This window comes from Dipodomys merriami, unplaced genomic scaffold, assembly GCF_024711535.1.
Source record: "Dipodomys merriami isolate MVZ:Mamm:240054 unplaced genomic scaffold, mDipMer1.0.p SCAF_36, whole genome shotgun sequence".
In the NCBI taxonomy this organism is placed as follows: domain Eukaryota; kingdom Metazoa; phylum Chordata; class Mammalia; order Rodentia; family Heteromyidae; genus Dipodomys; species Dipodomys merriami.
The window spans coordinates 9,875,341-9,894,519 of NW_027205159.1; the positions used below are offsets into that span (position 1 = coordinate 9,875,341).

The window sequence follows — 19,179 nt, forward strand, 5'->3', positions numbered from 1 at the left end:
ATTGCATATATGCACATTTAGTGTTTAGAACTGTCTTCTTTGGAAACCTATGTAATATAAATGGATGTAAAAATTGTAATGTACACTTCAGCTGAGATGGTTAATACCATTATGATTTTAGAATAAATTCTAAGTAAAAGCAAATGTTTTTTAAGAGATGTTTTACAGATTTTATGCTATCCTAAATTATTAAATTTATTAATTAAAAAGCTTTAAAAACTTTAGCCAAAAATTTGATGAGGTGTGATGTGTAAACTGACTTTTCTGGTATGAGTATTCCAAAGATGATTAAAAGCAGCTTGAAGCATTTATAGGAACATCTTTGTGTCACGTTTCAGGAAACAACTTTGTGATGTTTGTTAATTGCTAACATGGTATATACCTAACATTGATAATGTATTTTTTTCAAACTGGCTGGATTTTATATTGTTTCATTAAAATCTGCTTAAAGATAAAGTAATTCACTGTTTATGGATTTTAAGTAATACTTTACAGCAAAAAGCACTGTACTGATTAAATTTTAGGTAGAACCTTTGCTATCCATCCTCCTGCTAAAGTAGTGATCTCGTAATAAAATTAGGACATTTGTATATTTAAAAAATAATCCAGACAATTTAGTTGTTAGTACAGGGAACTCAGAAAAGGGGTTACACAAATGTAAAATGTATGAATCAAAGATATTAAAGTGTTTGAACAACCGTTCCCCTTAGTCTCTTCAAGTTTTTAGGTTGATATGCTATATAGACATCTGGGCACTGTTGTTGCTGAGGAAAGCTTCCCTTTAAAAACAAAGTGGATGTTTTCTCAAGCCGTTGAATTTCTAATACTTTTAAGTACCCCTTTACACCACTTTTGGAAACGGCAAGGAATTAACAGGCAATTTTTGTGGCAAAAAGCACACCAAAGCTACTTGGTAGCTCGGCTCTTGGGCCAGCATGCTGCAGTTGGGTTCCAATCCTGTCTTCCGGTGGCACCAATCCCGGCCCCTCGGGCGTGCAGCTGCCAACCCAACTGCTGGGGGTTGGCGCCGGCCCGGGGAGACGGAAAGGCAATGGTCACTTATGAAGTCATCCGCAGGGGGGAAAGAGTGGACACTCAGTAAACGCACCCAGTTGGCCGCGGAATCAGCTGACTGGTAATGCAACGCGCGAGTTCCAACCCCTTCCGGTTGGAGCGTAAACCACTGAGGGGGTCCTGACGCCGCCACGCACGGCCGCTCGGCTGTCCCCGCCCCCTGGAGGGTGTGGCCGGTGCGCCTTGACGCACCGCGTTGCGCTAGCCCCGCCCCTCCGCGACGTGTAGCGCGTTTGAAAGCAGTTCCCCTGGAGACCGCCGCTGCACCGGCGTGCTATGGAGCCGAGGCTAGTCAAGCCGCCTGGACAAGATTTAGTTGTTGAGCGTCTCAAAAGCCAGTACGGACTTCGGGGCAAGTGTTCCAGCGAGGTGAGACTAAAGGTGGTCTTCGCGTCGGGGGTGGTTGCTGTGAAGACTTCGCCGCGGCCCTCATGGGCTCCCAGGCGCTCTCTGGGCCTGTCCTCACGGGCCGGGTGCTGCTTACCTTGCTTTCCCTCGGGAAAATTCCATCACCATAAACTTTCGGGGGCTTACCACGAAAGTAGTGTTGAGTGATACCAGCGAAGCACGGAAAACAGGAGGCTTTGATTTTGAAGTAATTACCAACTTAGAGAAGATTGAGTAGCTCGAATTTTTCTCGCCATCCCTTGGATTTGCCAGTTAATATCTTGCCTCATTTGCCTTACCGGCTTCACTGCATCCACATATTTTGCCCTCTGAGGGTAATTTAAACTGGCTCCTTTGCTCCTACATAAGTAAGTTTGTCTTAGGAATAAGGGCATTCTAATATATCTTCTAACAGATATTATATATATTCTAATACATTTCCAGGAAACCTTTTATTGGTACAGTACTCTAAAGGTCATGTTCAAATTATACTAATTATCTCAATTATGGTTCTTTTCAGAAAACATTTTGGTGGGGTGCTGGTGGCTCACGCCTGTAATCCTAGCTACTAAGGATGCTGAGATCCGAGGTCACAGTTCACAGCCAGCCAAGGCAAGAAAGTCCATGAGACTATTATCTCCAATTAGCCAACCCCCCCCTCCCAAAAAAAAAAAAATCAGCTGCGGCTCAAGTGGTAGAGCACTATCTTATAGCGAAAAAGCTAAGAGGCAGCACTCAGGCCCGAGTTCAAGCCCAAGTACTGGTACATTTTTTAAAAATTGGTGCAGGTAAAAAAATTCCAAGAATAAACATTTCATTTGGTTCTCTTGCAGCCTTTACTACAACAGAACTTCAGTCTTTGTTTTACATAACAAAAATCTTTTGTGAATTTTAAGATGATTTATTAGAGTAGCCCTCAGATTTTTCTGATGGGTTACTCTTTATTGACTCTCATTATTTTGTGTGTATGTGTGTGTATGTATGTATACAGCAGCTTGAAATCGGGCTCAGGTGCTATCCCTTAGCTTTTTTTTTTTTTTTTTTGGTCCGGTCGTGGGGCTTGAACTCTGGGCCTGGGTGCTGTCCCTCAGCTCTTCAGCTCAAGGCTAGCACTCTACCACTCAAGCCACAGTGCCACTTCCGGCTTTTTTCTTTTTGCTTATGTGGTGCTGAGGAATTGAACCCAGGGCCTCCGGCTTGCAAGGTAAGCGCTCCACCACTGAGCCACCTTCCCAGCCCTATCCCTTAGCTTTTTTGGCTCAAAGCTAACTGATGATCTGCCACTTGAACCATAGCTCCACTTCCAGCTTTTTTGTGGTTAATTGGGAGATAAAAATTTCTCCAACTTACCACCAAGGCTGGCTTTGAACCTCTATCCTCAGATCTCAGCCTTCTGAGCAGCTAGGACTACAGATGTGAGCCACTGAAGCCTGGCTGGTTATCATTTTTGGTAGGAATACAATATAGTGAAGTTTGGATTGCTCTGATGAATCAAAAGGTATATAATGTTGGCTTGCTTTGCTATTGGTGTTTTTCATAGTGACCGCTTGGTATGGGGATGTCTACTATATGTCTGTACGTTAACCTTTGTAATGTATAATTTGTGGAAAATATTTTGAGAGAATAAATTCATTCTTTCATATAACCCCTCTCTCTCTCTGTCTCTCTCTCTCTCATTTTTTAGCATGACTTTTCAAATTTTGATCAGGCTAAATATAAGAGAAGATCTCTGATCTCCCCAGGTAAGAGATATGAGTGTTTTTAACAAAGTTAGTTTGAGGCAAAAGATTTTTTTTGGATGTGGTTAGTGATAGACTTCTGGTACTGTTTTCAATCTGGTAATAATAAGATAATAGCAATCAAGATTTTGGAAATAAATGTGTACGATATCTTTAAAAATCAAAGTTAATAAGTCTTTTATTTTCTTATGTATGTTGGCTTTTCAATTGCAATATATCTAGCTTCCCTTCCATCCCTATACCAAGGCTGGGGTTCAAACTCAAAGCATCACTAATGTTAGGCATGAGTAGTCTCTACTACTGAGTTACATCTACAACTGATAATGTCTGCTTTTGAAGGTGTTAAAAATTGTAATATATTGAGTAAAGAAAACTAACAGGGATTGATCAAGATAATTGTAAGTTTAGGTTAGTTAATAATATCTTTGGTAATCTGCAGCATTATTGCTATGGTAATATGTATTAAACTTAATATACATACACACATATATATATATTTATTTATTTATTTTATTTATTTATTTTTTTTTTGCCAGTCCTGGGGTTTGAACTCAGGGCCCGGGCACTGTCCCTGAGCTTCTTTTGCTCAAGGCTAGCACTTTACCACTTGAGCCACAGTACCATTTCTGGCTTTTTCTGTTTATGTGGTACTGAGGAATCAAACCCAGAGCTTCATGCATGTTAGGCAAGCACTCTACCACTAAGCCACATTCCCAGCCCTTGTTAATACTTTTAAATGATTTTTTTTCCACTAGTAAAACATACTAATCACTAAATGTTAGGAGAATTGAAACAGACTATCTTTAAAAGTTTAAAAATCTGGACAGTGATGATTTATGCCTATTATTCTAGCTTCTCAGGAGACTGAAATTAGAGAATTGGGTGAGGAGCCAGATTCAGTTAACCTGCAAAGAACTGAAGTGGAGGTGTGACTCAAGTGGTCAGGCACAAGATGTGAGTGGAAAAATCCTGAGGCCCTGAGTTCAAGTCATAGTACCAAGATAGATATACACGGTTTATCAGGTGTTTGGTTAAGTTTTCATATTTCATTTTGATATCCCATTTATTATCATATTTCATTATTTCATTTTTAATTTTTGCGATCTTTTTTTTTTACTTTTTTTTAATTGTGAAAATACTGTACAGAGGGGTTACAATTACATGGGCAAGATAATGAGTACATTTCTTATCAAGCATTGTAGCCGCCTCCTTTGTTTCCCGTTCCCATCCCTTCCCACCCTCCCCCCGCCCCCCCTCCCAATCCTCCCCGCTCCCCCCACACCAAAGTTGTAAAGTTCGTTTTCGACATAACGACTTGTACATTTCATTGTTGCAATGGATCCACCTGTAAATTTTTGGGATCTTTTTTAATTTTAATTTTTATTTAATGACAGTGTCTTTTATGTGGCCTAGGCTGACCTCCAACTTACAGTCATCTTGACTCAGCCTGCTGAGTGCTGGGATTGCAGGTGAGCACCATCATGCCTGACCATTTTGAGTTTTTTTTTGTTTTTGTTTTTTTTTGCTAGAGATTGACTTCAGGATCTCAAGTTTGGCAAGTACTTTACCATTTTAGCTACAGCCTCAGTCTTTTTGCTTTTAGTTTGACTTTTAGATAGAGATTTTACTAGTTTTAACCTGGATTGGCCTCAAATCACAACTCCTGCCTTCTCATCCAGAGCAGTTACAATGATAGGCATGCCCCTCCATGCCTGGCCCCATTTTGAAATTTTATTCATTTAATTATATTTTTATTATCTTTAAGTAGTTGTATAAAGGGTTTACCATTCCCCATTTGAAGTATTAGGTAATGTAACTTATGTATAGATATTTCTTTTGGTGGGTTATCTCAGATAATTGGTTTAGTAAATCTATTTTGTTTTAAATTGGAATGGGTTGAATTGAAAAATACTCGTTCAAGAATGAGGAAGAGTTCTAGATTGTTAAAAACATTCTTAATAATATCAAACTTCAGTTTGAAATTTGTACTAAAACCTTTAAACTTCCAAGAGAAAAAAACCTTGAAAATTACAGTCCAAAGGGTAAACAAATGCAGCAGTGGTGCTCATTTATACATTATGTTGAAAATGAACTATGTAACTTGTGGGTGAGTACAAGTCAGGAGACTGGGAGAGAATGAGACATTGTACAAAAAGAAATGTGCTGGGTTGGGAAGGTGGCTCAGTGGTAGAGCGCTTACCTCCCCTGCATGAGGCCCTGGGATTGATTCCTCAGCACCACATAAGCAGAAAAAGCTGGAAGTAGCGCTGTGGCTCAAGTTGTAGAGTGCTACCATTGAGCTGAAGAGCTGAGGGACAGCACCCAGGCCCAGAGTTCATGCCTCACAACCAACCAACAAAAAAAAAACGAAAACAAAAACAAAAAAAGTACTCACTACCTTACTTATCTAACTGTAACCCCTCTGCATATTACCTTTACAGTAACAATAAAAATTAAAAATAATTACATCCCATTAAATTTTTGAGGCATAGATATGAATGTCAGAGGAAGGAACATACATTTGCCAGATTATCTATAGTAGGTTTTTATGTTGCTATGATCAAATACTTAAGAATAGCAGCTTAAAGGAGGAAAGATATATATTGGCTCACGATTTTCAAGAGTTCAGTCTGTGGTGACTTGGTCCCAAGTGCTTGGAACAGAGCATCATAATAATAGGAATTTGTAATTGAGGAGAGATGTTAGAATGGAAGTAGAAATAGGAAGCAGTCATGGACAAGATCCTCCCAAGGACCTGCCTCTACTGACATACTTGCTCCCATCATCTGAATCTCCCCTCTTGGTTTCCAGAGCCTCCCAAAATAGTGCCACAAGCTGAAGACTGAATTTTGACACATGAGCCTGAGAGGGGACATTTTTATATTCAATCATAACAGTATCTGAATTTTTTGTCGCAGTTTTCCTTTTTATTTTTTTTTAGCTATAGAGGCTTACAGTTAAGACAAATGGGGATGTGAGGAAAGGGGTAGATTTTGGATTTTAGTCTGGATTCTGAATTTCTAAGTAACATAACTAGTAGTTAGGTTACTTGGAAAAGTTCAGTTCTTTGCTATTTTCCTGTTCCATAGGATAGGATTGAAGACACTTATTTTACTTGCTTCACAGAGACAAATAAGTTAATAATGGAAAAAACATTTTGTAATCAATGAAATACTGTATAAATATAAAAATTGATGTCTGATCTATATGCTTTCGTTAGGGAGACATGGAGATAAGTCATTCAGTGATGTTAGTATCTTACCTTTAGGAGACTAGAATGAGAGAATTAGTTGATATCAGTATATATTTTTTTAATTGACAGATTTGGATATCTACTCTTCTGGAGATAAGATTGGTTCATCATTAAGATGTTATTCAGATGAAAGAATGAATTATTCAACACCTTTTTGCAGTTCATTTAAACACTTAAATGTGAATGGGTAAAGTATTCTGAATTCTTAATGTTATTGTCTTCTGACTAAAGGAAATATTTATGTGCTCCTTTCCTTGAGAGGAAATATATGCAATCTGCATCCCACTGAATAGCTAAAGAGACTCACTTACAGAGTTAATCTTGGAAGACCTGTTTACTTTCTTTAGAAAGATATAGAACTGTAATACGAGACTTCAGGCAACTCTGTGTCTGTTGTATGTCTTGGAATGTGGTAAGCACTGTACATAAGATAGTTGGGAGAGAGATTGAAAAGGAGACTGTAATAAGAAAATATATATCTTTACATTGCTGGGTTGTTAAATGAAGTTTCAGTTTTGTAAAGGGCTTTAATATTTACAGATAAAATCAGTATAAAAACAATGGGAGCAAATGTGAAATAATGTGAGTGTAGGGGGGGAGGTATATGTGCCCCTGCTCATGTCAATGCACGTGCGCACACACGTGTGTTTGTGTGTGCACGCACCCTGTGTGTGCTTGTGCGCAGCATGCACCCATCCATGTGCCTCTGTGCCTCTTTGCCTCTACGTGCCTGCCTGTCTGCCTGTCTACTGGTGCTTGAACTCAGACCATGGGTGCTGTACATTAGTTTTTCTGCTCTACCACTTGAGCCATAGCTCCACTTTAAGTTTTTTGGTGGTTAACTGGAGATAATAGTCTCCTGAACTTTCCTATCTGGAATGGCTTTAAATCACGATCCTTAGATCTCACCTTCCTGAGTCACTAGGATGATTTGCATGATCCATCAGTACCTGCTGATATAAATTTTTAATTGAATGTTATTTAGTGACATCAATATGTGGCAGAAGAAATGTTGTTGGTTTTCAGAAGTCAACATTTTGAAACAATGTGAAAAAGTGTATGAACACACAATTTGAAATGTTGTGATATGGAGAGAAAAGATAATTAAGAATAAAATATAAATTACTGGTATGATGCATGCGAGCTTGAAATTTTTTAAATAAATTGCCTTTTGAGCACTTAAAAAAAATTTTGTTTTTTGGGTCCGGTCGTGGGGCCTGAACTCTGGGCCTGGGCACTGTCCCTCAGCTCTTCAGCTCAAGGCTAGCACTCTACCACTTGAGCCACAGCGCCACTTCCGGCTTTTTTTCTTTTTGCTTGTGTGGTGCTGAGGAATCGAACCCAGGGCCTCAGGCATGCAAGGCAAGCGCTCTACCACTGAGCCACCTTCCCAGCCCTTGTTGTGTTCTGTAGTGTTATAATTTGTTTTATTTTCTTAACTATTTGGGTGTAATTCCAAATTATAATTTTAAAGTTTTGGACTATGAAGGTCTTCATACAGTTGGGTATTTTCACAATCCCTAATTATGATCTAGTCTAGAATATGTTGTCTAGCACAGGAGCTACAAAGCACATGTAGCTATTTAGTACTTGAAAAGTGCCTGTTTTTAATTGAGATACACTATATGTGGAAAATACATTCTGGGTTTCAACATAGTGTCTTGTACATCTCACTGTTACAATGGGTCAACCTGTATCCCAATTTAAGCATTTTGTTTTTCCTTCTCCCCTCCCCAAATTAGAAAAGTATATATACAAGATGTAGGGCACCAGAATCAAATAGAGTAAAAACAGAGATTATTCCATGGGGGAAGAACATACAAAAGAAACATTATAATGTACATTATAAGTACATTAAAAACAATAGCAAGAAAGAAAAAACACTTGTGTCCTGTCTTGGGATTCATTTTGCTTAACATCATCTTACATGATCATATGTACATAGCTTTTGACCTCTTCTGCTTGTCCTAGATATATACTAGTTATTGCAAATAAGGGAAACTTATATTTCTTTGGGCTTGGCTTACTTCACTTAATATAATTTTTCCAAGTCTTTCCATTTCCTAACAAATGGGGCAATGTCATTCTTTGTGATGGAGCATAGAATTCCATTTTATACACACACACACACACACACACACACACACACACGCACACACGCGCGCACACACACACACATGCACGCACACACACACACATACACGTACATACCACATTTTCTTTTTTTTTATTGTGAGAATACTGTACAGAGGGCAAGATAATGAATCCATTTCTTATCAAGCATTGTAGCCTCCTTTGTTTCCCCTTCCCCTTCCCATCCCATCCTCCCACTCCCCCAACCAGCCCTCCTCCCCCCCCCACACATTTTCTTGATCCATTCATCTACTGGGGGGCATCTGGGTTGGTTCCATATCTTAGCTATGGTAAATAATATAGCTTATATTCTTTTAAAACAGTGCTTCTCTAGAAATTTCAATTCTGAGATTATTCATTTTTGGAGAGAACACTTGGGATTCTATAGCTCTGTTCCCTTTTATATCACTTTTCTGTTATTTGACTTCTTTAGGGTTCCTTTTCCTCATGTTAAATATTAAATCTTTTACTAATAATAGATAATACTTGTTATATCTATCACATTCAATGACTGGGGAACAAAAAGAAGAGTTTGGCAGCTGCAGAGGATTGTACATGTATATGTAATTTTAAATTTGGTCTGTTTAATGTGTAGAAAAGGTGGAAAGGTGCTGGTTAGTTCGTTATCAGAATCAGTGTCTTAATTTTTACATCTTGTGTATTTTTGCATTTGAAATTTATTTTTACTTTTTTCTTAGTAAGCTGTTTATATTTGAAAAGCAATTTTATCTTTTTCAAGTGCTGTAATAAATTTCCAGATTTTTGTCATAGAATTTTTTTTAAAGCCTAGATGATGAACTGGATTCTTTCCATGATTTGAAGAATCAGGAAACAGAAGAGTTAATTAAGAGCAATCGTAGAGTTAGTACTTCCCAAATAACCAAGGAATCTTTTAAAGACATAGAGAAAGGTAAAAGAAATATTCATTTAAATGATAATTTTGTCAGAGTGCATAAGCCATAGTAATAACTGTTCTTAGGACTAACTATATTTTGTGTTCTGAATTTTTATAAGCCACAAGTTTGTTACTATGTATTAAACTAAAGCATGAAATAAAACTTGCTGTTTTCCAGTTGTACACTAAAGATCCTCAATTCAGCCAAATAAGTTAACAATTAACTCAGTACTTTTATGATGTTTTCCAATACTTTTTTCTGTTGGTGTATATATGGAATGAGGAAAAGATTGTGATAGTATCTGTCTAATGCTAATATTTTGAGAAACTACTCTAAATTATTTGTTCTAACTTTCTTAGCTCTGATTAGTAGTATCTCTGTCTACATAAGAGGGTGCCCATTGTCATTTGGGCTACAGGATTTGGAACACAGGTTGCCCTTTTGTTTACACACATTTCATCTCTCCTTTCCCTCTACTTCTGGCTTTTTGCTGGTTTATTGGAGATAAAGTGTCTTTGGATTTTAGTGCTCATTGACTTCAAACTGTGATCCTCAGATTTCAGCTTCCTGAGTAGCTTAAGGATTACAGGTATGAGCCACTGTGCTTGACTCACCCACATATATTTTAAAAGACATAAAGAAATTACATAAATGAATCTTGTACTCATAAACAGATGTATTGAACTCAAATTGGCATGTTGAATCCCCTCTATTCAAGTACTTGAATATAATAAAATTTAGATATAAAAAAAGAAATGACATAATTTTAACCATTACATAGTTCTTTAAAAATAGGCAAAACAAAGACAAAGATATAAGCAGTGGAAATTTAAGGCAATGATTAGCAGTATGAATGGGTTAATTGTTAATTTGGTTTAGTAGGAAGGGAAAATAAGATGAAAGATTTTCTTTTCTTGGCAGTACCAGTGTTTGAATTCAGTCTCACACTGGCTAGGCAGGTCCTCTACCACTTGAGCTATGCCTCCAGTCTTTTTTGCTTTCATCATTTTTCAGATAAGTTCTTGATTTTTGTCCAACTGGAATTCTGGTTTTTTCTTCTGTATGGCTAGGATGACAAATGTGTGCCTAACACCTAACTATTGCTTGATGTGGGGGTCTATAGGCTTTTTGTCCTGACTAGTCTTGAGTCATAATCCTACAGTTCTCAGCCTCCCAAGTATCTAGTGTTAGAAGCATGAGCCACCACACCTAGCACAATAGAAATTTCTGAAGTAACTTTTCATTTTTTGGTCTAGGCTTTCAGTACTTGCATGTTTTCATACACATTAAAAGAGAAGTTGTACAAAGTGCAAAGTATTCCTTTATACTCTATGCAGATTTTCTAAGTGTTACAACATCACCATTTTTGGTATATCATTCCTTTTTTCCTTTCTAACAATACTGTAATTTTTACTTAAAGCAACTCTTCCTGAAGATTACTCTGAGAATATTTAAAACTTTTGCAGTTGCCCCGCCAACTAATGTGGCCTCATCAAGACCTCGTGCTGAGTGTTGTAGTGATACCAATGACAGTCCTTTGAAACATGTCAGCTATGCAACATCTAAAGTATCAAACAGGCATAGCATACTTCCGCATCATGTAAATCAGATATATGATGAATTATTTCAAATACATCAGAAGCTACAGGTAAGAAATAAATACTAAATTGAGGATTCAGAAGTATGTTTATGTCCTAGACAAAGCATTTACAGTATTACAATATTTGAATCTAAGGTGTTACATTTTAATTTTAAGAGGGCTTAATGCAACCAGATCCTGAGCATACCTTTGTAATGTAGGGAGGGAAAAAGGGTATGTACCTTTTGGACTGGAGACACATATTGTCTTCTGTTGTCGTCTTCTCTGAGGCGGTAGATTAAGCAATCTGTGTGTGTGTGTGTGTGTGTGTGTGTGTGTGTGTGTGTGTGTGTGTGTGTGTGTGTGTGTGTGTGTGTGTGTGTGTGTGTGTGTGTGTGTGTGTGTGTGTGTGTGTGTGTGTGTGTGTGTGTGTGTGTGTGTGTGTGTGTGTGTGTTCTTCCCCTAAAGAGAAATATACAAAAGATTTATGGACTGTAAGCAATCTACGTGTGTGTGTGTGTGTGTTTTTCTCCCCCTAGAGAGAAATAGTTGCCCATGAATCTACGTATGTGTGTGTGTGTGTGTGTGTGTGTGTGTGTGTGTGTGTGTGTGTTTCTCCCCCTAGAGAGAAATAGTTGCCCATGAAAATATACAAAAGATTTATGGACTGTAAGCAATCTACGTGTGTGTGTGTGTGTGTGTGTGTGTGTGTGTTTCTCCCCCTAGAGAGAAATAGTTGCCCATGAATCTACGTGTGTGTGTGTGTGTGTGTGTGTGTGTGTGTGTGTGTTTCTCCCCCTAGAGAGAAATAGTTGCCCATGAAATATACAAAAGATTTATGGACTGTAAGCAATCTACGTGTGTGTGTGTGTGTGTGTGTGTGTGTGTGTGTGTTTCTCCCCCTAGAGAGAAATAGTTGCCCATGAAAATATACAAAAGATTTATGGACTATAAGCAATCTACGTGTGTGTGTGTGTGTGTGTGTGTGTGTGTGTGTGTGTGTGTGTGTGTGTTTCTTCCCCTAAAGAGAAATATACAAAAGATTTATGGACTGTAAGCAATCTACGTGTGTGTGTGTGTGTGTGTGTGTGTGTGTGTGTGTGTGTGTGTTTCTTCCCCTAAAGAGAAATAGTTGCCCATGAAAAGATACAAAAGATTTATGGACTGTAAGCAATCTACGTGTGTGTGTGTGTGTGTGTGTGTGTGTTTCTTCCCCTAAAGAGAAATAGTTGCCCATGAAAAGATACAAAAGATTTATGGACTGTAAGCAATCTACGTGTGTGTGTGTGTGTGTTTCTTCCCCTAAAGAGAAATAGTTGCCCATGAAAAGATACAAAAGATTTATGGACTGTAAGCAATCTACGTGTGTGTGTGTGTGTTTTTCTCCCCCTAGAGAGAAATAGTTGCCCATGAATCTACGTATATGTGTGTGTGTGTGTGTGTGTGTGTGTGTGTGTGTGTGTGTGTGTGTGTGTGTGTGTGTGTGTGTGTGTGTGTGTGTTTCTCCCCCTAGAGAGAAATAGTTGCCCATGAAAATATACAAAAGATTTATGGACTGTAAGCAATCTACGTGTGTGTGTGTGTGTGTGTGTGTGTGTGTGTGTGTGTGTGTGTGTGTGTTTCTCCCCCTAGAGAGAAATAGTTGCCCATGAATCTACGTGTGTGTGTGTGTGTGTGTGTGTGTGTTTCTCCCCCTAGAGAGAAATAGTTGCCCATGAAATATACAAAAGATTTATGGACTGTAAGCAATCTACGTGTGTGTGTGTGTGTGTGTGTGTGTGTGTGTGTGTGTGTGTTTCTCCCCCTAGAGAGAAATAGTTGCCCATGAATCTACGTGTGTGTGTGTGTGTGTGTGTGTGTGTGTGTGTGTTTCTCCCCCTAGAGAGAAATAGTTGCCCATGAAATATACAAAAGATTTATGGACTGTAAGCAATCTACGTGTGTGTGTGTGTGTGTGTGTGTGTGTGTGTGTGTGTGTGTGTGTGTGTGTGTGTGTGTGTGTGTTCCTTCCCCTAAAGAGAAATAGTTGCCCATGAAAATATACAAAAGATTTATGGACTGTATTTAGAACTGAGTAGACAATTGAAGCTAAATTCACATTTGTACCATTTTTTAAGGTGTGTGTTTTTTCTTCAGTTGTATCTAAATACTGTCTTATTATTCTTATCATTTGGGCTGGGGCCATGATCAATATATTTATGTAGGCCTGGAATCTTTCAGCATGAGATGATACAAAGTTGTGAAGGTAAGCGAGTAGCCACAAGTAGAGTGTGTAGTAAAATAGTGTGGACCATGAAGTTTAAGTAAAGCAATCAATTTAAACTATCTACATTTTCCCTAGGGAAATAGTATTGCTGAAAACTAAGTAAATCACAGTGTCAGTGGGCAGACCATAATTTGCAGAATTTGTAAACATATTTAAAAAAACACATTTACATTTTGCATCTTGCTTTAGTGTGAAACCACAGCACAACAGAAATTTGCTGAAGAACTTCAAAAGCGAGAAGAGTTTTTAGTAGAAAGAGAACAATTGCTTTTCAGACATGAAAATGCCTTGAGTAAAATTAAAGGTGTTGAAGATGAAGTTGTTACAAGATTTCAAATTATAAAGGAGGTAATTATGTATGATTGATTTTATTTATTTATTTTTAATTGTGAAAATACCATACAGAGGGGTTACAATTACTTGGGCAAGGTAATAAGTAAATTTCTTATCAAGCATTGTTGCTCCTTGCCTCCTCCTTTGTTTTCCCTTCCCTTCCCATCCCTTCCCATCTCCCCTCCCCCCCCAGGCCAAAGTTGTAAAGTTCATTACATTGTCTGTACATCCCATTTTTGCAATGGGTCTACCTGTATCCCTATTTAAACAATTTGTTTTTTTCCCTTCCCCTCCACAAATTATACCAACATCAAATACAGTGAAAACAGGGGTTATGCCATGGGGGAGGGACATACAAAGCAACAAAGAAATCATCTTATAAATATGTTAGAAACAATCGCAAGAAAGAAAAAAACATTTGAGTCTTTATCTTGGGGTTCATTTTGCCTAACATCAACTTATCTGACCGTTTCTGCTTGTCTCAGACATATACTAGTTATTGCAAATAAGGGAAACCATGGGACCTATGTTTCTTTGGGCCTGGCTTACTTCACTTAATATAATTTTTTCCAAGTCTTTCCATTTCCTTACAAATGGGGCAATGTCATTCTTTCTGATGGAGGCATAAAATTCCACTGTGTATATATACCACATTTTCTTGATCCATTCATCTACTGAGGGGCATCTGGGTTGGTTCCATATCTTAGCTATGGTAAATAACGCTGCAGTCAACATAGCTGTATGGTAGCTTTAGTGTGGTCTTGTTTGTGATCATTTGGGTAAATGCCCAAAAGTGGGATTGCTGGGTCATAGGGGAGCTCTATGTGGAGTCTTTTGAGGAACCTCCATACTACTTTCCAAAGTGGTTGAACAAGTTTACACTCCCACCAACAATGCAGTAAGGTTCCCTTCTGTCCAAATCCCCTCCAGCATCTGTTATTAGATTTCTTGATTATAGCCATTCTAACGGGGGTGAGGTAGTATCTCAATGTAGTTTTGATTTGCATTTCTTTTATGGCTAGAGAGGTTGAGCATTTCTTCATGTGTCTATTGGCCATCCATCTTTCCTCTTCAGAAAAATTTCTCTTTAAGTCTTTAGCCCACTTATTTATTGGGCAGTTGTTTCTTTGAGGATTTGTTGTTGGGGGATTTAATTTTTTGTGTTCCAAGTATATTTTAGATATGAGACCCTTGTCTGTTGTATGGCTAGTGAAGATCTCCCAATCGGTGGGCTTTCTATTGATCTTGCTAGCTATGTCCTTTGCCATGCAGAGCTCTGCAATTTCATGCAATCCCATTTGTCCAACCTTTCTCTTTGCCAGAGAGACCTAGGGTTTCTCCTATTCCATCCTGCAATGTTTTCATAGTGTCTGCTTTAACTCCGAGGTCTTTGATCTATTTGGAGTTGATTCTGGTGCAGGGTGATAAATAAGGATCTTGCTTAGTTTTCTACAAGTGATTAACCGTTTTTGTCAGCACCATTTACTGAAGAGGCTGTCTTTCTTCCATTCTATTGTTTTAGCTCCCTTATTGAAGTTTAGATGGCTATAGGTCTGTGGATTCATTTCTGGATTTTCAATTCTATTCCATTGGTCCTGAGGGACTGTTCTTGTGCCAGTACCAAGCTGTTTTGATTACTATGGCTTTGTAGTAGAGTTTGAAATTTGCTATTGATATTCCTCCAGCACTGTTCTTTCTGTTAAGGATCATTTTGCTATTTGGGGTCTTTTATTCCATATGAATTTTTGGATTGCCTCTTCTATTTCCTTGAAGAATGAGGTTGGAATATTGATAGGTATTGCATTGAATTTGTAACTAGCCTTGGGAAGTATTACCATTTTCACGATGTTGATCCTTCCAGTCCAGGAGCATGGGAGGTTTTGCCACTTTCTAAGTTCTGTTTTGATTTCCTTTTTCAGGTTTTTAAAGTTTTTATCATAGAGGTCCTTCACTTCTGTATGATTGATTTTAGAGTAATGTAATTTCTTCTTTTTTCTTAGATTCACTAGTTATTACCACTTTGCCATATTTGCTTCTTTTTCCTCCTCACACCTAGGCACCTTATTGTTTGAACCATTTGAAAGTAATTTAGAAAATCATGATATAGTGTCTTGAAATACTTCAACATATATCTCCTAAGAATAGGAGATACATACAATTATCATAGCAGAAAAAGAGTACTGTTTGAATAATAATATTTAATATACAGTTCACTTTCCCAGTTGGTCCCTATATTATGTCCTTTAATTTCCTGTCCTGATAGTTCTCCTTTTTCAGAATGTTATATAATAGGATTATTTCATGGTTTTTCTTTAAGTTGCTTTTCAGGAGCAGTTCATTCATTATGTATCCTGCTATTTTCTTTTGAGTTTAGTCTTTATTTGTGACTTACTGTGCTTCTTGATTTTATAAACACATGTCTTTTTTCCAAATTTTGTAAATTATCAGCTAATATATCATCAAATAATTTTTCTGTCCTAATTGCTTTCTTCTCTGTTTTTTGTTCTCCAGCAAGTCATGTGTTTAGTTTGTTTGCTATAAAAGATTTCTAAGGCTCCATTCCTCTTCTTCCATCTTTTTTCTTCTGAATTCTTCAGACTCTGGGTAATTTCTACTGATCTCTAACTTCAGATTTTATTTTGTTGTTTTCTTACAAGAATTTCTGTCTTTCTACCTACCTTATAGACTTCAGTTAACTCACTATCTGGGTCATCTTAGAATAAACATCTATTGATTTTTTTTTGATACTTAATTACTTTTTTTGTTCTTTATATGTTCAACAATTTTTAAATTTTATTTGAAGTCTTTTGGAAGTTGTTTTATAGATTCTGTCCAGTTATAATCCTCTGTAAAATATTATTATTTAAAGCATTTATTCAGATCAACTATGTTTAGATCACAGTTCTTTTTCAGTTTCTATGGGCCATGGTACCCATCTCAGGTCAGCTTTCAAAGACTTTGCAGTGATGCATGTACCACTTAGAGGTTAGTCTGATACTAGCAATAATTCTCTAATCAGTTAATCAGTTCTTTTTAAGAACCTGCTCTGCAGTTGTCTGTCTTGTACCTCAGCATTACAGGATAGAACTGAGCTTGATGTACAGAATTCCACATACACTAAAGCAGAAAGATCCTCTTTCTGAACTGTTCTTCTGAGATTCTTCCCACCTCTGGTTTCCTGATTTCTCTGCTAGAAGGAATGTTTTATCCCAGAGTTTTTGTGGAAGTTTTTGCTCCATTTCCTTAGGTTGTAGGGCATGCTGGGGCAAAACTTACAGAGAAAAGGAAAAACAAACCCAGAACTTCACCCCTTAAAGTTTGTTCCTCCAAATTTTCAAAGCAGATTTGTTTTGTTTGTGATGCTGGGAAACAAACCTAGTCCCTTTCACAGATCAGGGAGTGCTAACTGCGCCGCCCCCCAATTTATAACCATAGACTGCTTCTATAGTGTTAGTGATATAGGACCTTACATAATTTTCAGATTTTTTTTCCCCCTCCTAGCAACATAATGCAGAAGTTGAACATTTAACTGAAGTTCTCAAGGAAAGGAATAAAGAATGCAAGAGACTGAGATCATCTTTCGATTCACTCAAAGAACTGAATGATAATCTAAAAAAACAAGTAAGACCTATTTTATTTGTATAAAACCTAAGACCTAAGCATTATATTATATTTTAACAAATTATAAGTCAGTGTTAGAACATATGTTAGCTAGAGAAAATTTCAGCTAATTGTGTGTGTGTGTGTGTGTGTGTGTGTGTGTGTGTGCTGGTTCTGAAACTTGAACTCAGGGTACTGTCCACGAGATTTTTTTGCACAAGGCTAGTGCTGCTTGAGCCACAGTTCAACTTCTGGCTTTTTTTTTTTTTTTTGGTGTCAATTGGAAATAAGATGAGTACTTTTCTTGCCCAGGCTGGCTTCAAACTGTGGTGCTTTTCAGCTCTTAGCCTCCTGATTAGCTAGGATTACAGATGTGAGCCACCAGTACTTAGCTCATTTTGTCTAATTTTTTGTTAGCTTTATTATAAAGGACTTATAAATAATAAGATTTTTTTTCTTTTCAGGACAGGGGTTTGAACCGAGGCCTTTGTGCTTACTTGCCAGGCACTCACCACTTGATTAACACCCACAGTCCTGTTGGTTTCATTATTTTTTTGAATAGAGTCTTGAGTTTTCTACAGACCAGCCTACACTGTGATTCTCCTATTGCCATGTCCCATGTAGCTGGGATTACATGCATGCATCCCCATTCCTGCTTTTTTGCTACTGTTTTTTTTTTTTTTTTGTCCCGTGGTGGGGCCTGAACTCTGGGCCTGGGTGCTGTCCCTCAGCTCTTCAGCTCAAAGCTAGCACTCCACCACTTGAGCCACGGTGCCACTTCTGGCTTTTTTCTTTTTGCTTATGTGGTGCTGAGGATGAGGAATCGAACCCAGGGCCTCATGCATGCAAGGCAAGTACTCTACCACTGAGCCACCTTCCTAGCCCCCATTCCTGCTTTTTATTGGTGGAGATGTGTTTCACAAACTTTTTGCCCAGGCTGGCCTTGCACCATAGTCTTCCCTATCTTAATCATCTCCCAAGTAGCTAGGATTACAGACATGAGCCAACACATCTGGCTAATAAGATATTCTGAAGCTCTTGATTCTTGTTAATCTATTTTGGTAAACAGCTGATATATTTGGTAGTTTGAAAAACTTCTTAAAAACAAGGCCATTAGTTTAAAGAAAATCAAAAGAAAACTAATATCTTAAGAATTATTAAATAAAAAGTCACTGATTTTTTTGGCATTGATATTCACCATAACATTAATAAGTGTTTACTTGTTTAGCATGGGTATAGTATGTTAAAACATTGAGCTGTAATTAATTATATATGTAGGTGGTAAATATAGGTCAATGAAGAATTCTAAAATGACATATCAAATGTATTTTTGTGAGTTTTTTTTTGTTGTTGTTTCTTTGTGCTGAGTCTGGAGCTTGAAATCAAAGCTTGAACTCAGGGCTTGAGTTCTGTCCCTGAGCTTTTGTGCTGAGTCACGGTTTTACTTCTGGCTTTTTGTGTTGTTAGGGGTAAGAGTGTCATGGACTTTATTGCCTGGGCTGATTTGGAACCATAACCCTCAGATCTCAGCCTCCTGAGTAGTTGTGAAAACAAACACACACACTTTTTAAAAAAATGTCCTTTTTGCTAGTGTTTGTCTAAAGAGATGAAAATGAAGGGAATATGTTTAGAGAGAAACAAGAATGGTTATGTTTCTATTTGATATTGTATGAAGAGATATAAATAGAATTTTAAAAATATAGCATTGAACTTGGAGACATGAATTTTAAAACATAAGTAAGCTTAGACTCTTGGAGATAATTTGCCTCCTGGAATTCTTTAGCAAGATCTTTGTCCTTACATTCTGTTTCTGCTTTGATTTACTGTTGTATCTATTTGTTATTTGAACTCTTCTTCTTGGTAGTGATACCTCTTTATCTTATATTTTACTTGATCCAGTTATACTTCCAAGTTCATTT

The 19,179-nt window shown here is 37.6% G+C and overlaps 1 protein-coding gene across 8 annotated transcripts in view; it reads left to right on the forward strand.

The window, feature by feature from the left end:
* Nucleotides 1-1,308: 1,308 nt before the first annotated feature.
* Nucleotides 1,309-19,179, forward strand: part of Ccdc138 (coiled-coil domain containing 138) — a 43,697-nt gene continuing 25,826 nt past the window's right edge. Inside the window, exons 1-7 of one of the 8 annotated variants that reach the window (XM_069988653.1) lie at nt 1,309-1,443; nt 3,146-3,203; nt 6,523-6,640; nt 9,372-9,496; nt 10,949-11,130; nt 13,517-13,675; nt 17,162-17,281. In XM_069988653.1, coding sequence (XP_069844754.1) covers nt 1,351-1,443; nt 3,146-3,203; nt 6,523-6,640; nt 9,372-9,496; nt 10,949-11,130; nt 13,517-13,675; nt 17,162-17,281 — 855 coding nt within the window. In that variant the 5' untranslated portion in view covers nt 1,309-1,350. Of the gene's footprint in view, nt 1,444-1,792; nt 1,830-2,881; nt 2,960-3,145; nt 3,204-4,102; nt 4,155-4,613; nt 4,670-6,522; nt 6,641-9,371; nt 9,497-10,948; nt 11,131-13,516; nt 13,676-17,161; nt 17,282-19,179 lie in introns of those variants that run through there. The other 7 variants (XM_069988651.1, XM_069988654.1, XM_069988652.1 and 4 more) reach the window with 7 other exon arrangements.